At 26.0% G+C, this 26,671-nt stretch overlaps 1 protein-coding gene across 3 annotated transcripts in view; it reads left to right on the forward strand.

Annotated features, from left to right (window-relative positions):
- The window catches only part of SppL (signal peptide peptidase-like protein), a 58,953-nt gene that overhangs the window by 20,695 nt on the left and 11,587 nt on the right, over nt 1–26,671 (forward strand). For all 3 annotated transcript variants that reach the window (XM_075289903.1, XM_075289902.1, XM_075289904.1), the window contains 3 exons: nt 16,900–18,095; nt 25,832–25,954; nt 26,034–26,225. In XM_075289903.1, the coding sequence (XP_075146018.1) occupies nt 17,819–18,095; nt 25,832–25,954; nt 26,034–26,225 (592 nt within the window). In that variant the 5' untranslated portion in view covers nt 16,900–17,818. The remainder of the gene's footprint in view (nt 1–16,899; nt 18,096–25,831; nt 25,955–26,033; nt 26,226–26,671) is intronic.

A 26,671-nucleotide genomic window follows, 5' to 3' on the forward strand; every position in this document is an offset into this window, starting at 1 on the left:
CTGTAAAAAATTTTGTATTATTTCTGTAGAAAATTTTGTTTTGTACCAAAAACTATGAAAAAGTTATGTCAAAATTTTACTTCTATAGAAAATTTTATTTCTATAGAAAATTTTCTGAAAATTGTATTTTCCGAAAATTTTATTTCTATAGAAAATTTTCTGAAAATTTTATTTCTACAGAAAATTTTCTGAAAAGTTTATTTCTATAGAAAATTTTCTGAAAATTTTATTTCTATAGAAAATTTTCTGAAAATTTTATTTCTATAGAAAATTTTCTGAAAATTTTATTTCTACAGAAAATTTTCCGAAAATTTTATTTCTATAGAAAATTTTCTGAAAATTTTATTTCTACAGAAAATTTTCTGAAGAGTTTATTTCTATAGAAAATTTTATTTCTACAGAAAATTTTCCGAAAATTTTATTTCTACAGAAAATTTTCTGAAAAGTTTATTTCTATAGAAAATTTTCTGAAAATTTTATTTCTATAGAAAATTTTCTGAAAATTTTATTTCTATAGAAAATTTTCTGAAAATTTTATTTCTATAGAAAATTTTCTGAAAATTTTATTTCTATATAAAATTTTTATTTCTATAGAAAATTTTCTGAAAATTTTATTTTTATAGAAACTGTTCTGAAAAATTTATTTTTATAGAAAATTTTGTCAAAATTTCTATAGAAAATTTTTGCAAAATTGTATTTCCACCAATCTACCAAACGGTAAAATATCTACCATTTTTTTCTACCAACTGTGGCAACTGTGGACGTATGGCATGAATTGGTCTTGTATGGTCTTGAATATGGTAGTAATGGATGGTAAACCTCAAGACGATTTGAATTGTTGTGAAAAGTAGTTCAGTTGAATATAACATTAGTAAGTGGGAAAGGTTGGCTATAGGTTAGGTTGAAAAGTGGAGTCGGATGCCCACCGTCTCACGTCAACGGATACTAAGCTCTCACTTAGGTTAAACAAATGGCGGAGAAAACTAAATACAAAAATCTGAGTTTGAGCTAAATACTTATCTCGGAATGCACTCTTCGACAGCTATTTGATGTATCTCCCCAAGCAGATGGCCCAGTTAGTCAAATACAAAATCTGACATTTAGCTTAAGGCCCAATTAACTGTTGACAACTTCAATTAACTGATTTCAGATTCATATTCTACTCGTCGTTTTCGTATACTACTCATCGTCTTTTATCTTGTATTTAAATGCAATCATTGTTCCATATTCATTGTTTTCTGAATAAAATAAAGCACTGTCATTTCCTTCCAAATCTATGACCACCAATTTAATGCTTAGTGTGAGTTTTGTTTTTCTTTCTCCTATCTTCTGGTCATTTCCAAATTTTAATAGCACCAACCTTTCTTTTTAAGACCTCCGATTAATCGGCTCTCTCCCCTCGTAAACTATCAAAATTTAACACACCCAACTAGTTAACTTCACTCCTTTGTTAAGAGTTTTGTTCAAAACTCTTGGTATACTTTAAAATACCTCGGAAATTATATCTAGATTGAAGAACCAAAAATACTTCATACGTTTATTATATGGTGATAAAAAACGAAAAAACAAAACTAATGAAGAGGCTTGAGGGACAAAAGTTAATGACCACAAAATCATTTTATTTATTATGTTTTTATATTTTTTTCTCTTTGTCCAAAAAACATAACAATGGTGTTGTTGTTCAAAACCATGTTTTCATTAATAGTCTAACTTTAACTATTTCATTATTGTTTTGCTTGGTTTCCTTTCCATTTCAATGGAGCGACGCAACGTTAAGCTTGAAAAAAGACTTATATAAAGTCAGGTAGGATACAAAGATTTTATTTCAAACATTAACAGATTTTGTGAAAATTTCTAAGCATTTTGGCATTTCGAAGAATTCATTTTTTTGTCACACTTATAAAAATGGCACAGCTAACACTGAAAACATATCAACAATCTATACACTCATAAAAAAGTGAACCCTATATTTCACTAAAGCCGATTTAACTCTCTTTTTGTTAATGGAATTATTACGTTTTAAGAAAGTTTCCATGACTTTAATATTTTTTTGTGTACGTTAGTTGAAGCAAAAAGATTAACTAAATTCGTGTCTCCCACAAAATAGTTTAGAATTTCTTCCTGAACTTCGTATGGCACTAAAGACATTCTTGTAATGTTGAATTCAATTTTTTCCTACAAACTATAAAATTTTCTTTAACAAGTGCTACAAATTTACTAACCACCATTTTCATGAAGCTCCGTTAGTGCTACGTTAGCTAACGAACTTTTAAACCGTATTATCTACATATCTGTCATCTTGCGTATATATTCCATATGCCAGTTAGAAACTTAACTGCCGAAAAATTTTCAGTTAAAGTTAACCGGAGAAAAGATATTTCCATTTTTCTTTCTGTTAACTGGCAGTTAAAGCCTAACGGAGCTACATGAAAATGGCCGTAAGTCTAATAAATGTTCTTGAATTTGTCAAAAAATATTTACTTATTTTTGTGATATCGACATGATGTCAGCGTTTGCAATACTGTTTAGTTAAAATTTTCTAAAAATAATCGAAATTTTCTAAAATTAACCAAAATTTGTCTTCCTGGTGGGTTCACTTTTTTTCAGTGTAGGAAGACTAAATCTGCAACGAGAGATATATGTGAGAACTGAAGTTCTAAAGAAGCAAAAAGTGTATAGATATTAATGGGGAACATTTTGAAAAACAATAAGCGATTTTCGATGATAAATATTTTTGTTTTATTCTCTAATCTAATTTCTAATATAAAAGGCAACCCACGTAAACATTCATGTTTGCATGTTTCTAATGTTATTTTTGCGTTTACAGAAATCATTTATGTTAAATACTTATTACAGTATTAAGTAGTTATTGCTATCATCTACAATATCAAAAATTTTAACTCTCTTGTCCTCATTAGTTCTGTTAAATCGCTTATGGTAATAGCTCATAAACTCTATTGTATTTGAATTGTATGTGATACAAATACCTCTTTCTCTCAATTGTTTTTATATCACTCTCCTTTACTCACTGCATTTTTAACCAATCACTAATTAAGATGCATTGAGTTATCTCACCATTAAATACTCTAGATGACATATGTACTTTAATTTAGAGTACTCTCTCTCTCTCTCTCTCTGTCTAATGGTAGGAACTATCGAAATTTCAAAATCACTCTCATCAAACAGTAACGTAATAAAAACACAACCAAACCCATGTGCAGAATTTCTTTTCAGAAGGCTAAAACAAATAACGAATAACATAAAAAATAATCGTTATATGTGGATGTTAAGTTCGGTAGAAAAAGAACAAAATTGTATTTTTTTTTAGAAAACGTTTATTTTCTTTAAAATGAATTATTAAAGAAATGTAACCTTGGAAAAATTGATATATTAGCGCGATAATGCGCGAACTTAATACCGGCCTTAAAATGCAGGAAGATCTTTAGACTACTAAAGGATGTGATTCCTAAAACGCATTCAGAGCCTGGTCGCTCTTATTCATATCTTGGAATAAAATATAAGACTACACAAATATAAACTTAAATAAGTATATACAGCAGTAAGTTCGTTCGGGCCGAATCTTAACCACCATGAATCAAATGTAATAGGTTCTTTTAAAAACTCTTCGTCATAGCGTGTTACTTTATAATCCATAGAATTTCAGAGGGGTTTAATGACAGATATTCTGCCAAGCAGATCAGTTCAATCAGTACCAATTTTATTTGAGTTTTAAAAGAATCATAAACATCTCGTAAAAGTGTGCAAGAAAATTATGAAATAACGCCTTGACTTGAAATCTAAAATATGTAGATTTTTACCGCCATTTGTTAAATGATTAGGAGAAGTAAAAGCTGGAAATTTTATTTTCAGTTTCAAGCAATTTTCATGATCAGTACGTCTGCTATACCCTCAAGAAGGGCAATCGGTCTATATGGAGGCCTTACCAAATGGACCGATTAAATGTAAATCCAATACGGGGTTTTGAGGGTCTAAAATACGAGTATATTTAAAAATCGAATAAAAACTATGGTTTTTAGAAGTCCAAGGATTTAAACTATATGAGCACAGAAAAAAATATCACCAAAATATTTCCAATTAAAAAGTTAATTGAAGTTGAAAATTTTTTCAATTAATAAATTAATTGATACAATTAACTTTTTAATCATGATAGAAACATTAAGTTAATTAAGTCAATGATTGACATTTTTAAAATGTTTAATTAAAAAATTAATTGATACAATTAACTTTTTAATCAAATTCGGAAGACTAATTCAATTAAAAAAAATGCTGATTTTTTTTTACTTTTTTAATTAAAAATGTATTTCAAACAATCATTTGTTAATCCAAATAAAAACTCTAAGCCAATCTAACTAAGTAATTAAAAATAGTTACCTTTTTTAATTAATAAATTAATTGCGTTTTGCAATCAACATCAATTAAATTTTTAATTGAATCAATTAAAAAATTAATTGAATTTTGCTGAAAAAATCAATTAATTTTTTAATCAAGAATTTTTTCTATGCCCAATTAAAACTGTGATTGATACTATCATTTTCGTGATTGAAGACATTTCAATTAAAAAATTAATTGGATCAATTAATTTGGTGATTGAATCAGAGAAAAAATTTTTTGTGTGAGGGCTATGAACCGATAAACTCCATATTCAGCACAACTAATTATGGCACTTAAATACTTCTAGATTTCCAATTTCAGGCAAATCGAATAAAAACTAAGTTTTCCAGAAGCCCAAGAAGTGATATGGGGATTTCGGTCTATTTAGAGGCTATACCAAAACATGGTATTCGAGAAGCTCAAGATGTAAAATCGGGAGATCGGTCTGTAATGGGTTCTATACCAAAACATTGACCAATATACACCATTTTTGGCAGACCTTTTTATGGTCGTAAAACATCTCTATATTTCCAATTTCAGGCAAATTGGATAAAAACTGCGGTTTTTAGAAGCTCAAGAAGTAAAATCGGTAGATCGGTCTAAATGAGGGCTGTACCAAAACAGGGACCATTACTCACCATTTTTGGCAGACCTTTTATGATCCTAAAATATCTCCAGATTTCTAATTTCAGGTAAATTAGATAAAAACTAAGGTTTCTATAAGCACAATACCCCAAATCGGGAGGTCGGTTTATATGAGGACTATATCAAAATCTGGACCGATATGGCCCATCTTCGAACTTGACATGCCTGCAAGCAAAAAACTAATCTGTGCCAAATATCAGGACGATAGCGTTATTATTGAAGTCTATAGCGTGATTACAACAGGCAGACAGACGGACATGGTTATATCGTCTTAGAAATTCTCACTGCTCAAGAATATATATATATATAGTCGAAAATCGATATTTTGATGTGTTACAAACGGAATGGCAAACTTATTATACTCCCATCACCACTCTATGGTGGTGGATATAAAATCCCTTAAATTTGAAACCCTCTAATTGGACACACGTCGCTGTATGGTATGTCTTTTCAGAAGGCTAGAATAACCCAGCAAAAAAAGCGTGGCCAAAAAAGTAGTGAAAATGTTCATTTTGGATCCGGAAGTGGTGCAAAATTGGCGCAGATGCGATGAATTTAACATGGGCTTGTCATAAGACGGATGTCCACCATTTCAGCATTCGCATTGAATTTGCATCACTTCTTAAGGTGTGATGCGAATTCAATATTTTGGATGTGAATTAAGAAATTTTGTGATATTTTGATAAATAAATAAAATAAATAATAACATCTGCCCGATAAAGAAGATGTCTAGCCTTGCTAAATTAAATTTTCATTTTGTGGTTTCAAATTTTTTGGGTCCATATCAAACTATCAATCCTAGAGTAAAAACAAAATTTTTCTTTTTATAACTAAAACTCATAACAACAAGAATACACGTCTTCTTAATACAACTCTCTTGACTCATTCCATACATATGTATGTGCCGTGTTACCCATTGCTGCTTGAGCGCCATCAAAATTACCGATTTTCTGTTTATATGGTTGGCGGTATTTGTAAACTTTTTTGTGAATGTAGGTACCTAAAAGCAACAGTTTTTTGTACAGCAAACATACTATATAGGCTGAAACTCATAGACAAACAGACAGACAGACGGACTGGCTTACAAGTAGAAAACACTTTCTTTTTCAATTGACTCCCAACAACAGAGATTTTACCAATGATAACAAATCAAAAAAAAAAAAAAAAAAAACTTAACAAAAAAAGTTACTTTTTCAACAAGGGTTTCTTTAGCCAGTTCGTGTTTTTTTATTTTTCTAAATTTTTGGATAGGTAATTTCGCTGGTACTTTGCAGTTGAGTGAATGTGTTTTAGAAAAAAAGCAAACAAAAATGAAATAAAAAAATAGTTATGACCCACCATTCGCTTTGCGGTGAATAGAGAAGGTCTATGGTGTTAGTTTACCAATGAATCGAATGAGTTAAACAAAAATACATATTTGCTTAGCGAAAAATGATTTCATTTAAGAGTAATAAATAAAACATTAATGAATAGCAAACAATCAAATGAAAGGGTAATCCAACCATAATACATGATGCTAATTGGGAGTGAGAAACAAAACTGAAGTAGAACGTGAAATTAAATGCTGATAAATGTTTTGGAGACACAATGGAATAAGATTTTTTTAAGGAACCGATTCGAATCAAAAAAAGGGACGTACTTCACTTTTAAATTTAGGTTTTACGTACTTGATACTATCACAAATATCTTAATCAAAATTTTATTTCTATAGAAATTTTTGTCAAAATTTTAGTTCTATAGAAAATTTTGTCAAAATTGTATTTCTATTGAAAATTTTGTCAAAATTTTATAGAACATTTTGTCAAAATTTTATTTCTAGAAAATTTTGTCAAAATTTTATTTCTATAGAAAATTTTGTCAAAATTTTATTTCTATATAAAATTTTGTCAAAATTTTATTTCTGTAGAAAATTTTATGTCTATAGAAAATTTTATCAAAACTTTATTTCTAGAAAATTTTGTCAGAACTTTATTTCTAGAAAATTTTGTCAAAATTTTATTTCTAGAAAATTTTGTCAAAATTTTTTTCCTAGAAAATTTTGTCAAAATTTTATTTCAATAAAAAATGTTGTCAACATGTTATTTCTATTGAAAATTTTGTCAAAATTTTATTTCTACAGAATATTTTGTCAAAATTTTATTTATATAGAAAATTTTGTCAATATTTTATTTCTATAGAAAAATTTGTCAAAATTTTATGTCTATAGAAAATTTTGTTAAAATTTTATGTCTATAGAAAATTTTGTGAAAATTTTATTTCTATAGAAAATTTTGTCAAAATTTTATGTCTATAGAAAATTTTGTGAAAATTTTATTTCTATAGAAAATTTTGTCAAAATTTTATTATAGAAAATTTTGTCAAAATATTTTTTCCAGAATTTTTTGTCAAAATTTAATGTCTATAGAAAATTTTGTCAAAATTTAATGTCTATAGAAAATTTTGTCAAAATTTAATGTCTATAGAAAATTTTGTCAAAATTTTATGTCTATAGAAATTTTTTTCAAAATTTTATGTCTATAGAAAATTTTGTCAAAATTTTATGTCTCTAGAAAATTTTGTCAAAATTTTATTTCTAGAACATTTTGTCAAAATTTTATGTCTATAGAAAATTATGTCAAAATTTTATGTCTATAGAAAATTTTGTCAAAATTTTATGTCTATAGAAAATTATGTCAAAATTTTATGTCTATAGAAAATTTTGTCAAAATTTTATGTCTATAGAAAATTTTGTCAAAATTTTATGTCTATAGAAAATTATGTCAGAATTTTATGTCTATAGAAAATTTTGTCAAAATTTTATGTCTATAGAAAATTTTGTCAAAATTTTATGTCTATAGAAAATTTTGTCAAAATTTTATTTCTAGAAAATTTTGTCAAAATTGTATTTCTATAGAAAATTTTATCAAAATTTTATGTCTTTAGAAAATTTTTGTCAAAATTTTAGGTTATAGAAAATTTTGCCAAAATTGTATGTCTATAGAAAATTTTGTCAAAACTTTATTTCTAGAAAATTTTGTCAAAATTTTATTTCTAGAAAATTTTGTCAAAATTTGTTTTCTAGAAATGTTTGTCAAAATTTTATTTCTATAAAATTTTGTCAAAATTTTATTTTTATAGAAAATTTTGTCAAAATTTTATTTCTATAGAAAATTTTGTCAACATTTTATTTATATAGAAAATTTTATCAAAATTTTATTTCTCTAGAAAATGTTGTCAAAATTGAAATATTTTATTTCTAGAAAATTTTGTCAAAATTTTATTTCTGTAGAAAATTTTATGTCTATAGAAAATTTTATCAAAACTTTATTTCTAGAAAATTTTGTCAAAATTTTATTTCTAGAAAATTTTGTCAAAATTTTTTCCTAGAAAATTTTGTCAAAATTTTATTTCAATAAAAAATGTTGTCAACATGTTATTTCTATAGAAAATTTTGTCAACATTTTATTTCTATTGAAAATTTTGTCAAAATTTTATTTCTACAGAATATTTTGTCAAAATTTTATTTATATAGAAAATTTTGTCAATATTTTATTTCTATAGAAAAATTTGTCAAAATTTTATGTCTATATAAAATTTTAACAAAATTCTATAGAAAATTTTGTGAAAATTTTATTTCTATAGAAAATTTTGTGAAAATTTTATTTCTATAGAAAATTTTGTCAAAATTTTATGTCTATAGAAAATTTTGTGAAAATTTTATTTCTATAGAAAATTTTGTCAAAATATTTTTTCCAGAATTTTTTTGTCAAAATTTAATGTCTATAGAAAATTTTGTCAAAATTTAATGTCTATAGAAAATTTTGTCAAAATTTTATGTCTATAGAAATTTTTTTTCAAAATTTTATGTCTATAGAAAATTTTGTCAAAATTTTATGTCTCTAGAAAATTTTGTCAAAATTTTATTTCTAGAAAATTTTGTCAAAATTTTATTTCTATAGAAAATTTTATCAAAATTCTATGTCTATAGAAAATTTTGTCAAAATTTTATTTCTATAGAAAATTTTATCAAAATTCTATGTCTATAGAAAATTTTGTCAAAATTTTATGTCTATAGAACATTTTGTCAAAATTTTATGTCTATAGAAAATTATGTCAAAATTTTATGTCTATAGAAAATTTTGTCAAAATTTTATGTCTATAGAAAATTATGTCAAAATTTTATGTCTATAGAAAATTTTGTCAAAATTTTATGTCTATAGAAAATTTTGTCAAAATTTTATGTCTATAGAAAATTATGTCAGAATTTTATGTCTATAGAAAATTTTGTCAAAATTTTATGTCTATAGAAAATTTTGTCAAAATTTTATGTCTATAGAAAATTTTGTCAAAATTTTATTTCTAGAAAATTTTGTCAAAATTGTATTTCTATAGAAAATTTTATCAAAATTTTATGTCTTTAGAAAATTTTTGTCAAAATTTTAGGTTATAGAAAATTTTGCCAAAATTGTATGTCTATAGAAAATTTTGTCAAAACTTTATTTCTAGAAAATTTTGTCAAAATTTTATTTCTAGAAAATTTTGTCAAAATTTGTTTTCTAGAAATGTTTGTCAAAATTTTATTTCTATAAAATTTTGTCAAAATTTTATTTTTATAGAAAATTTTGTCAAAATTTTATTTCTATAGAAAATTTTGTCAAAATTTTATTTATATAGAAAATTTTATCAAAATTTTATTTCTCTAGAAAATGTTGTCAAAATTGAAATATTTTATTTCTAGAAAATTTTGTCAAAATTTTATTTCTAGAAAATTTTGTCAAAATTTTATTTCTAGAAAATTTTGTCAAAATATTATTTCTATAGAAAATTTTGTCAAAATATTATTTAAATACAAAATTTTGTCATCATTTTATTTCTATAGCAAATGTTGTCAAAATTGTATTTCAATAACAATTTTGCCAAAATGTTATTTCTATAGAAAATTTTGTCAATATTTTATTTCTATAGAAAATTTTGTCAAAATTTTATGTCTATAGAAAATTTTGTCAAAATTTTATTTCTATAGAAAATTTTGTCAAAATTTTATTTCTATAGAAAATTTTGTCAAAATATTATTTATATAGAAAATTTGTCAAAATTTTATTTATATAGAAAATTTTGTCAAAATTTTATGTCTATTGAAAATTTTGTCAAAATTTTATTTCTATAGAAAATTTTGTCAAAATTTTATTTCTATAGAAATTTTTGTCAAAACTTTTTCAAAATTTTATGTCCATAGAAAATGTTGTCAAAATTGTATTTCTTTTCTATACAAAATTTTGTCAAAATTTTATTTCTATAGACAATTTTGTCAAAATTTTATTTCTATAGCAAATTTTCTCAAAATTTTATTTCTATAGAAAATTTTGTCAAAATTTAATTTATATAGAAAATTTTGTCAAAATTTTATTTCTATAGGAAATTTTTTCAAAATTGTATTTCAATAAAAATTTTTGTCAAAATTTTATGTCTATAGAAAATTTTGTAAACATTTTATGTCTATAGAAAATGTTGTCAAAATTTTATTTCTATAGAAAATTTTGTCAAAATATAATTTATATAGAAAGTTTGTCAAAATTTTATTTATATAGAAAATTTTGTCAAAATTTTATTTCTATAGAAAATTTTGTCAAAATTTTATTTCTATAGAAAATTTATTGAGAGGGATATTTTGCAAAATCTATCAAAACATCAAAAATTCTACCAATCTACCAAACAGTAAAATATCTACCAATTTTGGTAGAATTCTGTGAGTAAGATGATCTCAATATTGAAGAATTTTATTGTTTTCCCAAAATGTTTAAAGTCAATAAATAAAATAAATAAAATACGTTATTGATATGTTATTGATATACAGAGATCTACCTTTAATTGAAATTTAACCATAACCTCTGGGCCTTCATAATTACACATCATGCCTAATATTTTTGCCACCCTTTAATTAACACATATGTCGATTTATTTAGAGATAACTGAATAAGACAAATTGCAAGTTTTTGAAGGTTTCGTCATTAATTTTAATCTTTTGTTATGATGCATTTAAAAACGACTGATTGTTCATGTACACTATGTATACTGTTATTTGCCATTGAATACTCGTTTTCTGTTTGCATATTTTTTTTTGTGGTTTTAAATTAATTAATTTTCGTCGAATCATTGTAATCAGTAACTGTAATTTGCTATAATTACTTGCATATTTTTTTTTTAGTTTTCAAAATTCATAGTGCAACACAATTGTCTTGTTTGGCTGAGAGACAATCTGTCTGAATGTCAAATATTTTCGGAATATTAATATCACCACCAAGGTCTAAATTGTGGAAAAAGTTGGCCGAATTGCATTGTAATAGATAGTTCAGAGTCTTCTCTTTTTGATGTCTACTGTCAAAATTGGATTAATGCTAGTTTTGAAGGTTGCCGACCATGAGGATAAAGTAAAAAACACATTCCTCGATCTCGTATTGGCAGACAGACTGTGTTAGTTTCGTGGCAGTGGATGGAACTTGGACCACGGTTGCAAGACAAAAATAAACTACCAAAATTTGAAGAAAATTTTACCAAAATACTACCAAATAATAATTTTGTCAAGATTTTATTTCTATAGAAATTTTGTCAAAATTTTATTTCTATAGAAAATTTTGTCAAAATTTTATTCCTATAGAAAATTTTATCAAAATTTTCTGTCTATAGAACATTTTGTCAAAATCTTTTTTCTATAGAAAATTTTGTCAATATTTTCTTTTTATAGAAAATTTTGTCAAAATTTTATTTCTATAGAAAATTTTGTCAATATTTTCTTTTAATAGAAAATTTTTTCAAAATTTTATTTCTATAGAAATTTTTCTCAAAATTTTATTTCTATAGAAAATTGTTTCTATAGAAAATTTGGTCGAAATTTTATTTCTATAGAAATTTTGTCACGTTAAGCTGAAATCAAAAACAACAAAATGATTGAAGAATAAACCAACAATAACAAAACCAAACGAATGAAGTAAGAGGAAGCACGCTCAAGATATACCCAGCCAACTACATTCAAATCGATGATATGGCAGTGGCAAAGGAAAAGAGATATGTTTGTACAAATTTATTTCGGCAGAGGCCGACTATCATAAACCTTTTTTCGGAAGGTTCAAGTGTGTTGCACTTTGGGTTTAGTAAACTGTCTCAATTTATTCTGATAATTGGTTGACAGTTTTGCTGCAAGTAGAGGTTGCTGATGAGGATTGTGGAAATTCCGAAACGTGCGTCCATCCAACCATCTTGCAGTCTATAGGGCTTTGTCCAAATAAATTTGACAAGCATACTTTTCCTCTGTTGGTTAAGCTACACTTGTAGTTTAGTCAATGCATGGTTTTAAGCTGGGATCAAAGACAACAATAATGATTGAAAAGAAACCAACAATAACAAACAAAACGAATAGAAATAAAATTTTGACAAAATTTTCTATAGAAATAAAATTTTGACAAAATCTATAGAAATAAAATTTTGCCCAAAAATTTTCTATAGAAATAAAATTTTGCCCAAAAATTTTCTATAGAAATAAAAGTTTGCCCAAAAATTTTCTATAGAAATAAAATTTTGCCCAAAAATTTTCTATAGAGAGAAAATTGTGACAAAATTTTCATTAGAAATAAAATTTTGATAAAATTTTGATAAAATTTTCCATAGAAACAAAAATTTGTCAGAAAAATTTTTATAGAAATAAAATTTTGCCAAAACATTTTCTATAGAACTAAAATATTGCCAAAAAAATTTATAGAAATAAAATTTTGCCAAAAAAAAAAAAAATCTATAGAAAAATTTTCAGAAAATTTTCTTTACAAATAAAATATTGACAACATTTTCTATAGAAATAAAATTTTGTCAAAATTTTCTATAGAAATAAAATTTTGACAAAATCTATAGAAATAAAATTTTGCCCAAATATTTTCTATAGAAATAAAATTAATAAACTTCTAAAATAAAATAATAAAACATTTCTTTGAGAAAATTTTCTAAAATTTTGCCAAAATATTTTCTATAGAAATAAAATTTTCCAAAAAAAAAATTCTATAGAAATAAAATTTTGATAAAATTTTCTATACAAATAATATGTTGACAAAATTTTCTATCGAAATAAAATTTTGTCTAAATTTTCTATAGAAATAAAATGTTGACAAAATTTTCTATAGAAATAAAATTTTGACAAAATTTTCTATAGAAATAAAATTTTGACAAAATCTATAGAAATAAAATTTTGCCCAAAAATTTTCTATAGAAATAAAAGTTTGCCCAAAAATTTTCTATAGAAATAAAATTTTGCCCAAAAATTTTCTATAGAGAGAAAATTGTGACAAAATTTTCATTAGAAATAAAATTTTGATAAAATTTTGATAAAATTTTCCATAGAAACAAAAATTTGTCAGAAAAATTTTTAAAGAAATAAAATTTTGCCAAAACATTTTCTATAGAACTAAAATATTGCCAAAAAAATTTATAGAAATAAAATTTTGCCAAAAAAAAAAAAAAAATCTATAGAAAAATTTTCAGAAAATTTTCTTTACAAATAAAATATTGACAACATTTTCTATAGAAATAAAATTTTGTCAAAATTTTCTATAGAAATAAAATTTTGACAAAATCTATAGAAATAAAATTTTGCCCAAATATTTTCTATAGAAATAAAATTAATAAACTTCTAAAATAAAATAATAAAACATTTCTTTGAGAAAATTTTCTAAAATTTTGCCAAAATATTTTCTATAGAAATAAAATTTTCCAAAAAAAAAATTCTATAGAAATAAAATTTTGATAAAATTTTCTATACAAATAATATGTTGACAAAATTTTCTATCGAAATAAAATTTTGTCTAAATTTTCTATAGAAATAAAATGTTGACAAAATTTTCTATAGAAATAAAATTTTGACAAAATTTTCTATAGAAATAAAATTTTGACAAAATCTATAGAAATAAAATTTTGCCCAAAAATGTTCTATACAAATAAAATTTTGACAAAATTTTCTATAGAAATAAAATTTTGACAAAATCTATAGAAATAAAATTTTGACAAAATTTTTTATTTATATAAAAAATTTGCCCAACAATTTTCATTTCCATAGAAATAAAATTTTGATAAAATTTTCCATAGAAATAAAAATTTGCCAGATATACAATTTTTTTAGATATAAAATTTTGCAAAAAAAAAATTCTATAGAAATAAAATTTTGCCAAAACATTTTCTGTAGAAATAAAATTTTGCCAAAAAAAAATATAGAAATAAAATTTTGCCAAAAAGAAATCTATAGAAATAAAATTTTGAGGAAATTTTCTTTACAAATAAAATATTGACAAAATTTTAGAAAATAATAAACTTCTGAAATAAAATAATAAAACATTTCTTTCAGAATATTTTCTAAAATTTTGCCAAAATATTTTCTATAGAAATAAAATTTTCCAAAAAAAAATTCTATAGAAATCAAATTTTGATCAAATTTTCTATAGAAATAAAATTTTGTCAAAATTTTCTATAGAAATAAAATTTTGACAAAATTTTCTATAGAAATAAAATTTTGACAACATTTTCTATAGAAATAAAATTTTGACAAAAATTTTTATAGAAATAAAATTTTGACAAAATTTTCTATAGAAATAAAATTTTGACATAATTTTCTATAGAAAAAAGTTTTGACAAAATTTTCTATCGAAATAAAATTTTGTCAAAATTTTCTATAGAAATAAAATTTCGACAAAATTTTCTATAGAAATAAAATTTTGACTAAATTTTCTATAGAAATAAAATTTTGACAAAAATTTTTATAGAAATAAAATTTTGACAAAATTTTCTATAGAAATAAAATTTTGACAAAATTTTCTATAGAAATAAAATTTTGACAAAAATTTTTATAGAAATAAAATTTTGTCAAAATTTGCTATAGAAATAAAATTTTGAGAAAATTTTTATAGAAATAAAAATTTGCCAGATATACAATTTTTTTAGATATATAAGTTTGCAAAAAAAAATTCTATAGAAATAAAATTTTGCCAAACATTTTCTGTATAAATAAAATTTTGCCAAAAAGAAATCTATAGAAATAAAATTTTGAGAAAATTTTCGTTACAAATAAAATATTGACAAAATTTTAGAAAATAATAAACTTCTAAAATAAAGTAATACAACATTTCTTTCAGAAAATTTTCTGAAATTTTGCCAAAATATTTTCTATAGAAATAAAATTTTGACAAAATTTTTTATCGAAATAAAATTTTGTCAAAATTTTCTATAGAAATAAAATTTTGACAAAATTTTCTATAGAAATAAAATTTTGACATAATTTTCTATAGAAATAAAATTTTGTCAAAATTTTCTATAGAAATAAAATTTCGACAAAATTTTCTATAGAAATAAAATTTTGACATAATTTTCTATAGAAATAAAATTTTGTCAAAATTTTCTATAGAAATAAAATTTCGACAAAATTTTCTATAGAAATAAAATTTTGACAAAATTTTCTATAGAAATAAAATTTCGACAAAATTTTCTATAGAAATAAAATTTTGCCAAACATTTTCTGTAGAAATAAAATTTTGCCAAAAAGAAATCTATAGAAATAAAATTTTGAGAAAATTTTCGTTACAAATAAAATATTGACAAAATTTTAGAAAATAATAAACTTCTAAAATAAAATAATAAAACATTTCTTTCAGAAAATTTTCTGAAATTTTGCCAAAATATTTTCTATAGAAATAAAATTTTCCAAAAAAAAATTCTATAGAAATCAAATTTTGACAAAATTTTCTATAGAAATAAAATTTTGACAAAATATTCTATAGAAATAAAATTTTGACAAAATTTTTTATCGAAATAAAATTTTGTCAAAATTTTCTATAGAAATAAAATTTTGACAAAATTTTCTATAGAAATAAAATTTTGACATAATTTTCTATAGAAATAAAATTTTGTCAAAATTTTCTATAGAAATAAAATTTCGACAAAATTTTCTATAGAAATAAAATTTTGACAAAATTTTCTATAGAAATAAAATTTTGACAAAAATTTTTATAGAAATAAAATTTTGACAAAATTTTCTATAGAAATAAAATTTTGACAAAATTTTCTATAGAAATAAAATTTCGACTAAATTTTCTATAGAAATAAAATTTTGTCAAAAATTTTCTATAGAAATGAAATTTTGGCAAACATTTTTATAGAAATAAAATTTTGACAAAATTTTTCTATAGAAATAAAATTTTGACAAAATTTCCTATAGAAATAAAATTTTTATAAAATTTTCTATAGAAATAAAATTTTGTCAAAAATTTCCAAAGAAATAAAATTTTGACAAAATTTTCTGTAGAAATAAAATTTTGACAAAATTTTCTATAGAAATGAAATTTTGTCCGAAAATTTTCTATAGAAATAAAAGTTGCCAAAAAAGTTTCTATAGAAATCATTATTATTTTGGACCTTTTTTTTATAATTTTAATATTGACTTTAATGACAAAAGGGAATTTTCAATCTCCAGGCAATAACCGGCATTTTGTATGGAATAAATGATAATAATTTGATATAAATTTCCGATAACCATATTCAAAACAACAAGGTCAATGATCTCTTAAAATTTTTTTTCTTTACCACCAAATTTTATATATGTATGTGCATCACCTTGTTGATGGGGGCCAACCCCTCCCCCCTTTACATATTGGGGTACTTATGAAAACTCTCCGAACAATTCAAAAAGACCATAAATACAATTACTTTACTTTAAATATCCATTTAGTATACATATATAGTAGATTTCTTTCAAATATATGTACATATATTCTCATAAATACATACATACATATTTACATTGGAATTTACTAACCTGTGTAAAATTGGTTTTCTTATCTTTTACACATTTACTTTTAGAACGCAACAATGACAATGTTTGTCTTCAGATAAATGTCTGCTGGTGGTTCTAAGAGATACTGATATGATATATCAGCAGTATTATTATTAATGTGGCAGTGTTAACAACTACAACAACAGCAACAGCCAGCAACAACAATCAAAGAAATACTAATAATCCTACCGCCGGTAGGGTCACTATTACTGCTGGGTTATGCTAAGCGATTGAATTATCAAATTGTGACGGAGTGCTAGTGTTACGCTGGTGTCTGTGTGAGAGTTAATGGTGGTAACATAGGTAATGCACGGCATGTTGAGTTATCAAATTGAATTTGAAACACACCTCCTTCGTCGTCATCGTCGTCGTCGTCGTTGTTTATCTACTGCTGCATATTACAACAATAATTCCCACCAACGATATTCGAATCACCACAGTTGTCATCCATCATCGAAACAGTGAGCAGTGAGTTTGTGGTTTTGTATAAGCAGAAGGAAACAAGGAAACGGAAACGGAATCGTCGTAAAGAGCAAGAACACACATACAACAAGTGTTCGTTCCCTAGAGTTTTTCAAAGAAGAACCACTTTACTCTTACTCACTTTCATTCATCTATCATCATTTTCCATAGGAAATAATAAAAAAATGGAATAAATTGCATTTTATAAACGAAACTCACACACACACACACACTCACAAACACAGGGGGACATTACAAAAATCCCTAAAGAAGTGGCTGAAGAATTTAATCTAAGCCAGAGGTGTGAGCAGCTATCAAGCCCCCCTTGCATTGCATAAGAAATACTCCAAAATTTTGGCCAATTAGCTATAGAAAGCTTCGACAAATCATCCAACACATCAGTATCAGTATCATCATCATCATCACTTCTTACTGCAGTTGGTGTTGCAGTAAGGTTAAATTTTTAAAGGTGTTTGGGTGGCAATGTCGCCCGGTTCTTTAAATGGTGAAGCAGGAGCAGCAGCCGGAGCCGGTTTACTTATCGATAGTAGTAGTACAACAACAAATACCTTTCAAATAGCCGCTGGCAGCATCATGGATTCATCAAGAGTTTCGACATGCCTTATATCGATGCTATTGATAGTCTATGGTAGCTTTCGCAGTTTAAACATTGAACAGGAAGCCCGAGAGCGGGAGCTAAAGAAACGTAATGAATCAACGACAAATCTACTAACGGGAGAGCCTGTCCAACAGGAGCCAAGTAAGTTTTAGTTTTTCTTATATTGTAAAAAAAAAGAAAATTGCATAACATAACATAATGAAACTATTTCATTAAGACAATGAACAAGTTCATTAATATTATGTGAAACTAGCGTAACCCGGCCCGCTTCGCTGCGCCTTCCGAAGTGTTTTTGTAGGAACTTAGTCAACCATATCCTTCGTGCTGAAAACAAATTCGAAAAGATTTGAATTCTTTCAAACAAATCGGACTACTTGCTTTTTCATTTATAGATACAAATACGGCGGATATGCATATGTAAAACGGTTCGTCTTAAAAAATGTCGGGGAGAGGGTGTACCCTTTCCTCAAAATTTTTTAAATAATGTTCTGTATTCAAGTAGTTGGAAAATCTTCTATATTTCTTGTAAATTTTAAGTGTGGAAATGTATCCTTCTCCTCAACATATCTGAAAATTAAGCACTATATTATAATAACATAACATACAAAGAATTATTGTTTCCAATTCAATAAATCGGAAAAAGCAAAAGTAGTAAAAAATGTTACCACATTAACATTTGGCTGCCAATTTCATGTAAATTTAAGTTCTTTACTAAGTCTGGCAGAATACTGTGCAAATATCATAAAATTATGTACCGAGTTCCCATTTACGGACAACCCTCTACTTTCAATTTAAGAAAAAAAAACGGACAAAAGGGAACCCTCTCCTCTCCTTCGCTCCACTCCGACCTGATATCGGACTATGACGTACCCCTATAGTAATTTCACAACTACTCAATGGTCCCTATAAATTCTATCGAAGTAAATCGACAAAGTTTATTCAAATTTTCCCCTTCCACAACCAGATATCGAAAAATCATATACTAATTTAAAAATCACGTATAAATTTAATCACCTCCTCCCACGTTCCCTGTAAATTTCAAGTAGATCGGAGATGTTTAAATTTTGCTCTATTGTTTTAAAGGGACGTCACTTTCCCCGATACAATATCGACAAACACCGTAGTGAATAGCACCCCTAACCTTCCCTGAAAATTCTTGAAACTTTCCTTCAAGTGTGGGGCAAGGAAGGTTGCCCCTTCGTTCATAACCTTCCCCCACCGCCTTTGTAAATTTCAAGAAAACTTAAGAATTTCCCCCTCGACCAAATGTCGAAAAGTGATGTAGCGTACCTTTTGTAAACGTCTCAGAAAATGTCAAGCAAATTATAAGCCTAAAGGGGCGGCCTCTCTTTCGTCCAAATATCACAAAATCAGGTATCAACTATTAATATCGTAACCTCTCCCCAGTCCTGTGTAAATTTCAAGTAACTCGGTAAAGTTAAATTGTTTCTCTGTATATACTTAAGAGAAGCGGATGTCTCCCTATGCCCTTTTATTTTTATTAAAAAATCAGGAACGTGATATAAATTTCATAACCTCACCCATTTTTTCCGTAAAATTTCAGTCGGGGGAGTTTAGTTTTGTTTTCACTGTACTTAAAAAAAAGTCGGGCAAAGGGGTGGTCCCCCTCCCCGACCAAATATCGAAAAATAATGTAGCGGATTTTTGTCTAGATGGCAACATTCAATGAAAATTTCAAGCAAATCGCATAATTTTGTTCCAAGTTTCAAAAAGTAGGGCAAGGGGGAGGTCCCCCTCCCCGACCACATATGAAATCATCAGCTACCCCATATTAATTCCATAACCTCACCGCATGTTCTCTGTAAATCTCAAATAATTTAGAGAATTTTAGTTTTTTCACTGTACATTAAAAAAAATCAAAGAAAGGGGAGATCCCCCTCCGCCACCAAATATCGAAATATAAAGTAGCGGATCTTTATCTAGATGCCAACCCCAACCTTCAATGAAAATTTCAAGCAAATCGGTCAACTTTGGTTCAATTTTCAAAAAGTCGGACAAAGGGGAGGTCCTCCTCCGCGACCAGGTGTCCAAAAATGAGGTACCCTATTTTCACCACAAGAACGCCCCCTACGATTTCAAGTAAATCGGTTCAGCCGTTTCGGAGCCAACTCGGTACATACAAACAAACAAATAAACAAACATAGATTGAATTTTATATATATAGATAATTCGCCATTAAATTAAACATTCATTACAATGACGAACAATTTAATCGCAAGTTAAGACTAAATTAACGTAAATTTAATAAAATGACAATTTTATTTCCATAAAATAATTTAGCTTATTAATTTTTGAAAATTGTCTTCCTTGCTAATACCAGGTATACCGGTATGAAGTGAGCGTTTATTTTGTTCTCTTCCATAGCATTTTTTCTTGGGAGCCACCGTGGTGCAATGGTTAGCATGCCCGCCTTGCATACACAAGGTCGTGGGTTCGATTCCTGCTTCGACCGAACACCAAAAAGTTTCTCAGCGGTGGATTATCCCACCTCAGTAATGCTGGTGACATTTCTGAGGGTTTCAATGCTTCTCTAAGTGGTTTCACTGTAATGTGAAACGCCGTTCGGACTCGGCTATAAAAAGGAGGTCCCTTGTCATTGAGCTTAACATGGAATCGGGCAGCACTCAGTGATAAGAGAGAAGTTCACCAATGTGGTATCACAATGGACTGAATAGTCTAAGTGAACCTGATACATCGGGCTGCCACCTAACCTAACCTAACCTAGCATTTTTTCTTTCACATAGCATTTAAACGATCGGAAATTGTTTGTTGTGCAACATTTGACATTGCTGCCTTTGCTTTTGACTCTCCATCCAATATCGTTTGCAATTCGGCGTCTTCAAACTTTTTTGATGGTCTTCACGTTCTTCATTTCTTTCTACATCCAACTAATTATTTCTGAACTGTTGAAACATTCTTTTGCATGTTGCTTCTGATAGAGCATGAACATGATATGCCTCGACTAGCATTCGATGCGACTCTGCAGCACTTTTCTTCAAATGAAAACAAAAAACTAATGCATTCCGCAAATCACCACTTTCTGGTGCAAAATTCCGACATTTTTAACACGATGAAAAGATATTATGTTGTCTTTTCAATTACTTCATGTATACGAAATATTTTTCACAGATGTCATAGCATACAAACAAACAAAAATAAGGGCTCGAATGTTCCCTATTGAGACAGTCGCATCTTGACGCTCACTTCATACCGGTATACCTGGTATTTTGTTCACATTATGCCATTTTGGCCGATATAAAAAACTCCTGCAAAACTTGATTTTTTTTCATATTTATATAAATTTTTGGGGTCCTACTTCATTTAGGTTTGGGGCTCATTTTCGTGGTGCCCATATTCAAAGCACCTTTTTTGGGGAGTAACATAATTTTATATTTGGCGCACGTTTGCATTATAAAAATAAACCCTAATTTCCTTTTTTTGGGATTGTGTTTCGTATTCAAATGGGGCCTATTTTCGCATTTAGGGATAATGGCAGCAACTATACGCACTTTTATGGTTCTGAATATCGTTGTATCGCACCAAATTTAACGTTTGCGTGGCATTTTTAAAACTTTCCTATGATTTCACATATTTAATTTTTTAAATAAAAAAAATCTTTTAAATAAAAAAAATTGAACTCTAATTTTATTTTGGGGTAGATTTTCATATTTCAGTTGACGGTATGAAAATAGGCCTCAGGAGAATGAGCCCCAAAATCCAAATGAATGAAAAAGTGGGGCGACGCTTCATAATGAATATGATCCCCAACAAAATGTAACGGAAGTATGAAAATCAACCGCAAAATAAAATTAGGGCTCACTTTCTCTTTGACATAATTTTCTATAGAAATAAAATTTTGCCAAAATTTATTATAGAAATAAAATTTTGTTTAGTTTTGTTAGTTGACCTTTGGAATTTTACAATTTTGGGATTATTTGTTTGGCTTGAGGTCATGGACTAATGAAAAATGCTGGTGTTAATATTTTTCATTACTTTTTATTGAAATATTGCTGTTCTCGGATATTTCGTTACACCATCGGTGATCATCTTCAGCGAGATATTATATTTTACAAAGTAATAGACTTTCTCCTTACAATTTTCATATTTCAGTTGGCGGTATGGAAAATAGGCTTCAGGAAAATGAGCCCCAAAATCCAAATGAATGAAAAAGTGGGGCGACGCCTCATAATGAATATGAGCCCCACGAAAATGAGCCCCACGAAAATGAGCCCCAACAAAATATAACGGAAGTATGGAAATCAACCGCAAATTAAAATTAGGGCTCATTTTCTCTTTGACAAAATTTTCTATAGAAATAAAATTTTGACAAAATTTTCTATAGATATAAAATTTTGACAAAATTTTCTATAGATATAAAATTTTGACAAAATTTTTTATAGGAATAAAATGTTGACAAAATTTTCTATAGCAATAAAATTTTGACAAAATTTTCTGTAGGAATAAAATTTTGACAAAATTTTCTATAGAAATAAAATTTTGACAAAATTTTCTATAGAAATAAAATTTTGACAAAATTTTCTATAGAAATAAAATTTTGACAAAATTTTCTATATAAATAAAATTTTGACAAAATTTTCTATAGAAATAAAACTTTGACAAAATTTTCTATAGAAATAAAATTTTGCAAAAATTCTCTATAGAAATAAAATTTTGACAAAATTTTCTATAGGAATAAAATTTTGACAAAATTTTCTTTAGGAATAAAATTTTGAGAAAATTTTCTATAGGAATAACTTTTGACAATATTTTCTCTAGGAATAAAATTTTTTATAGGAATAAATTTTTGACAAGAAATTCACATTTCAGTTGGCGGTATGGAAAATAGGCTTCAGGAAAATGAGCCCGAAAATCCAAATGAATGAAAAAGTGGTGCGACGCTTCATAACGAATATGAGCCCCACGAAAATGAGCCCCACGAAAATGAGCCCCACGAAAATGAGCCCCAACAAAATATAACGGAAGTATGGAAATCAACCGCAAATTAAAATTAGGGCTCATTTTCTCTTTGACAAAATTTTCTATAGAAATAAAATTTTGACAAAATTTTCTATAGAAATAAAATTTTAACAAAATTTTCTATAGGAATAAAATTTTAACAAAATTTTCTATAGGAATAAAATTTTAACATAATTTTCTATAGAAATAAAATTTTGACAAAATTTTCTATAGAAATAAAATTTTGACAAAATTTTCTATAGAAATAAAATTTTGACAAAATTTTCTATATAAATAAAATTTTGACAAAATTTTCTATAGAAATAAAATTTTGACAAAATTTTCTATAGAAATAAAATTTTGACAAAATTTTCTATAGAAATAAAATGTTGAAAAAATGTTCTATTTTCTCTTTGACAAAATTTTCTATAGAAATAAAATTTTGACAAAATTTTCTATAGAAATAAAATTTTAACAAAATTTTCTATAGGAATAAAATTTTAACAAAATTGTCTATAGGAATAAAATTTTAACATAATTTTCTATAGAAATAAAATTTTGACAAAATTTTCTATAGAAATAAAATTTTGACAAAATTTTCTATATAAATAAAATTTTGACAAAATTTTCTATAGAAATAAAATTTTGACAAAATTTTCTATAGAAATAAAATTTTGACAAAATTTTCTATATGAATAAAATGTTGATAATATGTTCTCTAGGAATAAAATTTTGAGAATATTTTTTATAGGAATAAAATGTTGACAAAATTTTCTATAGGAATAAAATTTTAACAAAATTTTCTATAGGAATAAACTTTTGACAAAATTTTCTATAGGAATAAAAATTTGACAACATTTTCTATAGGAATAAAATTTTTACAATATTTTCACTAGGAATAACATTTTAACAAAAGTTTCTATAGCAATAAAATTTTGACAAAATTTTCTATAGAAATAAATTTTTGACAAGTTTTTCTATAAAACTAAAATTTTGACATTTTCTCTTGGAATAAGATTTTGGCAAAATTTTCTATAGGAATAAAATTTTGACAATTTTTTCTAGAAATAAAATTTTGACAAAATTTTCTATAGGAATACAAATTTGACAACATTTTCTATAGGAATAAAATTTTAACAAAATTTTCTATAGGAATAAAATTTTAACAAAATTTTCTATAGGAATAAAATTTTAACATAATTTTCTATAGAAATAAAATTTTGACAAAATTTTCTATAGAAATAAAATTTTGACAAAATTTTCTATAGAAATAAAATTTTGACAAAATTTTCTATAGAAATAAAATTTTGACAAAATTTTCTATATAAATAAAATTTTGACAAAATTTTCTATAGAAATAAATTTTTGACAAGTTTTTCTATAAAACTAAAATTTTGACATTTTCTCTTGGAATAAGATTTTGGCAAAATTTTCTATAGGAATAAAATTTTGACAATTTTTTTCTAGAAATAAAATTTTGACAAAATTTTCTATAGGAATAAAAATTTGACAACATTTTCTATAGGAATAAAATTTTGACAATATTTTCACTAGGAATAACATTTTAACAAAATTTTCTATAGGAATAAAATTTTGACAAAATTTTCTGTAGAAATAAATTTTTAACAAATTTTTCTACAAAACTAAAATTTTGAAATTTTCTCTTGGAATAAGATTTTGGCAAAATTTTCTATAGGAATAAAATTTTATTGTTATTTTTGATCTCAGCTTAAAGCCATGCATTGACGAAACTACAAGTGTAGCTTAACCAAGCTCCAACCATCTTGCAGTCTATAGGGCTTTGCCCAAATAAATTTGACAAGCATACTTTTTCCTCTTTTGGTTAAGCTACACTTGTAGTTTAGTCAATGCATGGCTTTAAGCTGAGATCAAAAACAACAATAACGATTGAAGAGAAGCCAACAATTACAAACAAAACGAATAAAATTTTGATAATTTTTTTTAGAAATAAAATTTTGACAAAATTTTCTATAGGAATAAAATTTTGACAAAATTTTATATAAAAATACAATTTTGACAAAATCTTCTATAGAAATAAAATTTTGACAAAATTTTCTATAGGAATAAAATTTTGACAACATTTTATATAGAAATAAAATTTTGACAATATGTTCTCTAGGAATAAAATTTTGAGAAAATTTTTTATAGGAATAAAATGTTGACAAAATTTTCTATAGGAATAAAATTTTGACAAAATTTTCTATAGGAATAAAATTTTGACAAAATTTTCTATAGGAATAAAATTTTGACAAAATTTTCTATAGGATTAAAAATTTTGACAAAATTTTCTATAGAAATAAAATTTTATTCAAAATTTGCTAGATTATTTTTGGATCGAGTGGCAACCGTGCTCGCCATGCATTCCAATAGTCTTGAGTTCTATTCCAGTCGGCGGAACATCAAAAATATTTAATTTTTCGTGGGATGACATGCCGGTGTGATTTGGCTATAAGAAGGACGTCCCTTGTGTTTGGGCAAAAACATGGAATCGGGCAGTAATTCAAGGCATTGGTTATCATATTAGACAATAAAATTTTAATTTCATATCCTTTCCACTCTTTTGTCACATTGCAATTCTAATTAAAATGTTCTTGCTAACTTTTCTTTCAAGTTGTTGATTTAATATCACTAGAACATATGGCTTAAATACCAATTTCGGATAACGACTAAAAATTCGGATAGGAAAAATTTCCTAATTTTCGAGGACAGATAAAATCGTGAGATTTTAACGATTTATGTGTCAAGGTTCTTGAAGATGCACCCAATTTTTATTTCTTTCTCACTTTGTTATAAAAAAAACTGCATCATGAAGTCATACTAAATATTTATATTGTGTCATCTTACATTTCATTTAATTTTTTTCACTTTTCTTCTTACAGGTAAATTTGCTACGTTGGATACAATGCATGCATTGTGTTTGCCTTTGGGCGCCTCTATATCACTGTTAATTATGTTCTTCTTTTTTGATTCAATGCAACTGCTGTTTGCCGTTTGTACTGCAAGTAAGTTTTACTCCCATTTTTGAAATTCCTAAGAAGATGATTCTATGATTCATTTTTTATTCTTTTTTCTATTCCATAGTAATTGCCACAGTGGCTTTGGCCTTCTTACTCTTGCCCATGTGTCAGTATATAATACGCCCCTGCACTGATGGCACAAGAATCTCATTTGGGGTCTGTGGTCGTTTTACTGCCGCTGAATTGTTCAGTTTTACCTTATCTGTGTCAATTGTTTGTGTGTGGGTGCTAACTGGACATTGGTTATTAATGGATGGTAAGACGGCGATTTTAAGTAATTGAAGAGAAAATAAAAAAAGGTTCACATGTACTTCTTTAATGAAAACTTCGATAAGGAAGTATACAATTGTCGATAATAACTTACTTGTGGAAATTCACTAGTTTACAATTTCGTAGGGGCTATGAAGATATCCTTAATAAACGAGTTTCTGTTTTTGTCAGCATAATTTGCATAGAACGTTATTATCGACTTATACATTTCTCTCCCTAATAAAACACAAGGCAACATAATGCAAACGAAGATTTCATTAGAAATGCATACAAGAATTTAAAACAAAATTATTAAACAATTATTAAGAAGACTATACAGGGTGGCTGATATATATTGCGACCAACTTCAGGTTGATCGAAATCCACGCCGCAGTGGTTTGCCACCCTGCACTTGGCCGTGAGCAGAACATATGGAAACTTTTGAAATGTCAC

Source organism: Haematobia irritans, chromosome 1 (assembly GCF_050003625.1).
Source record: "Haematobia irritans isolate KBUSLIRL chromosome 1, ASM5000362v1, whole genome shotgun sequence".
NCBI lineage: Eukaryota > Metazoa > Arthropoda > Insecta > Diptera > Muscidae > Haematobia > Haematobia irritans.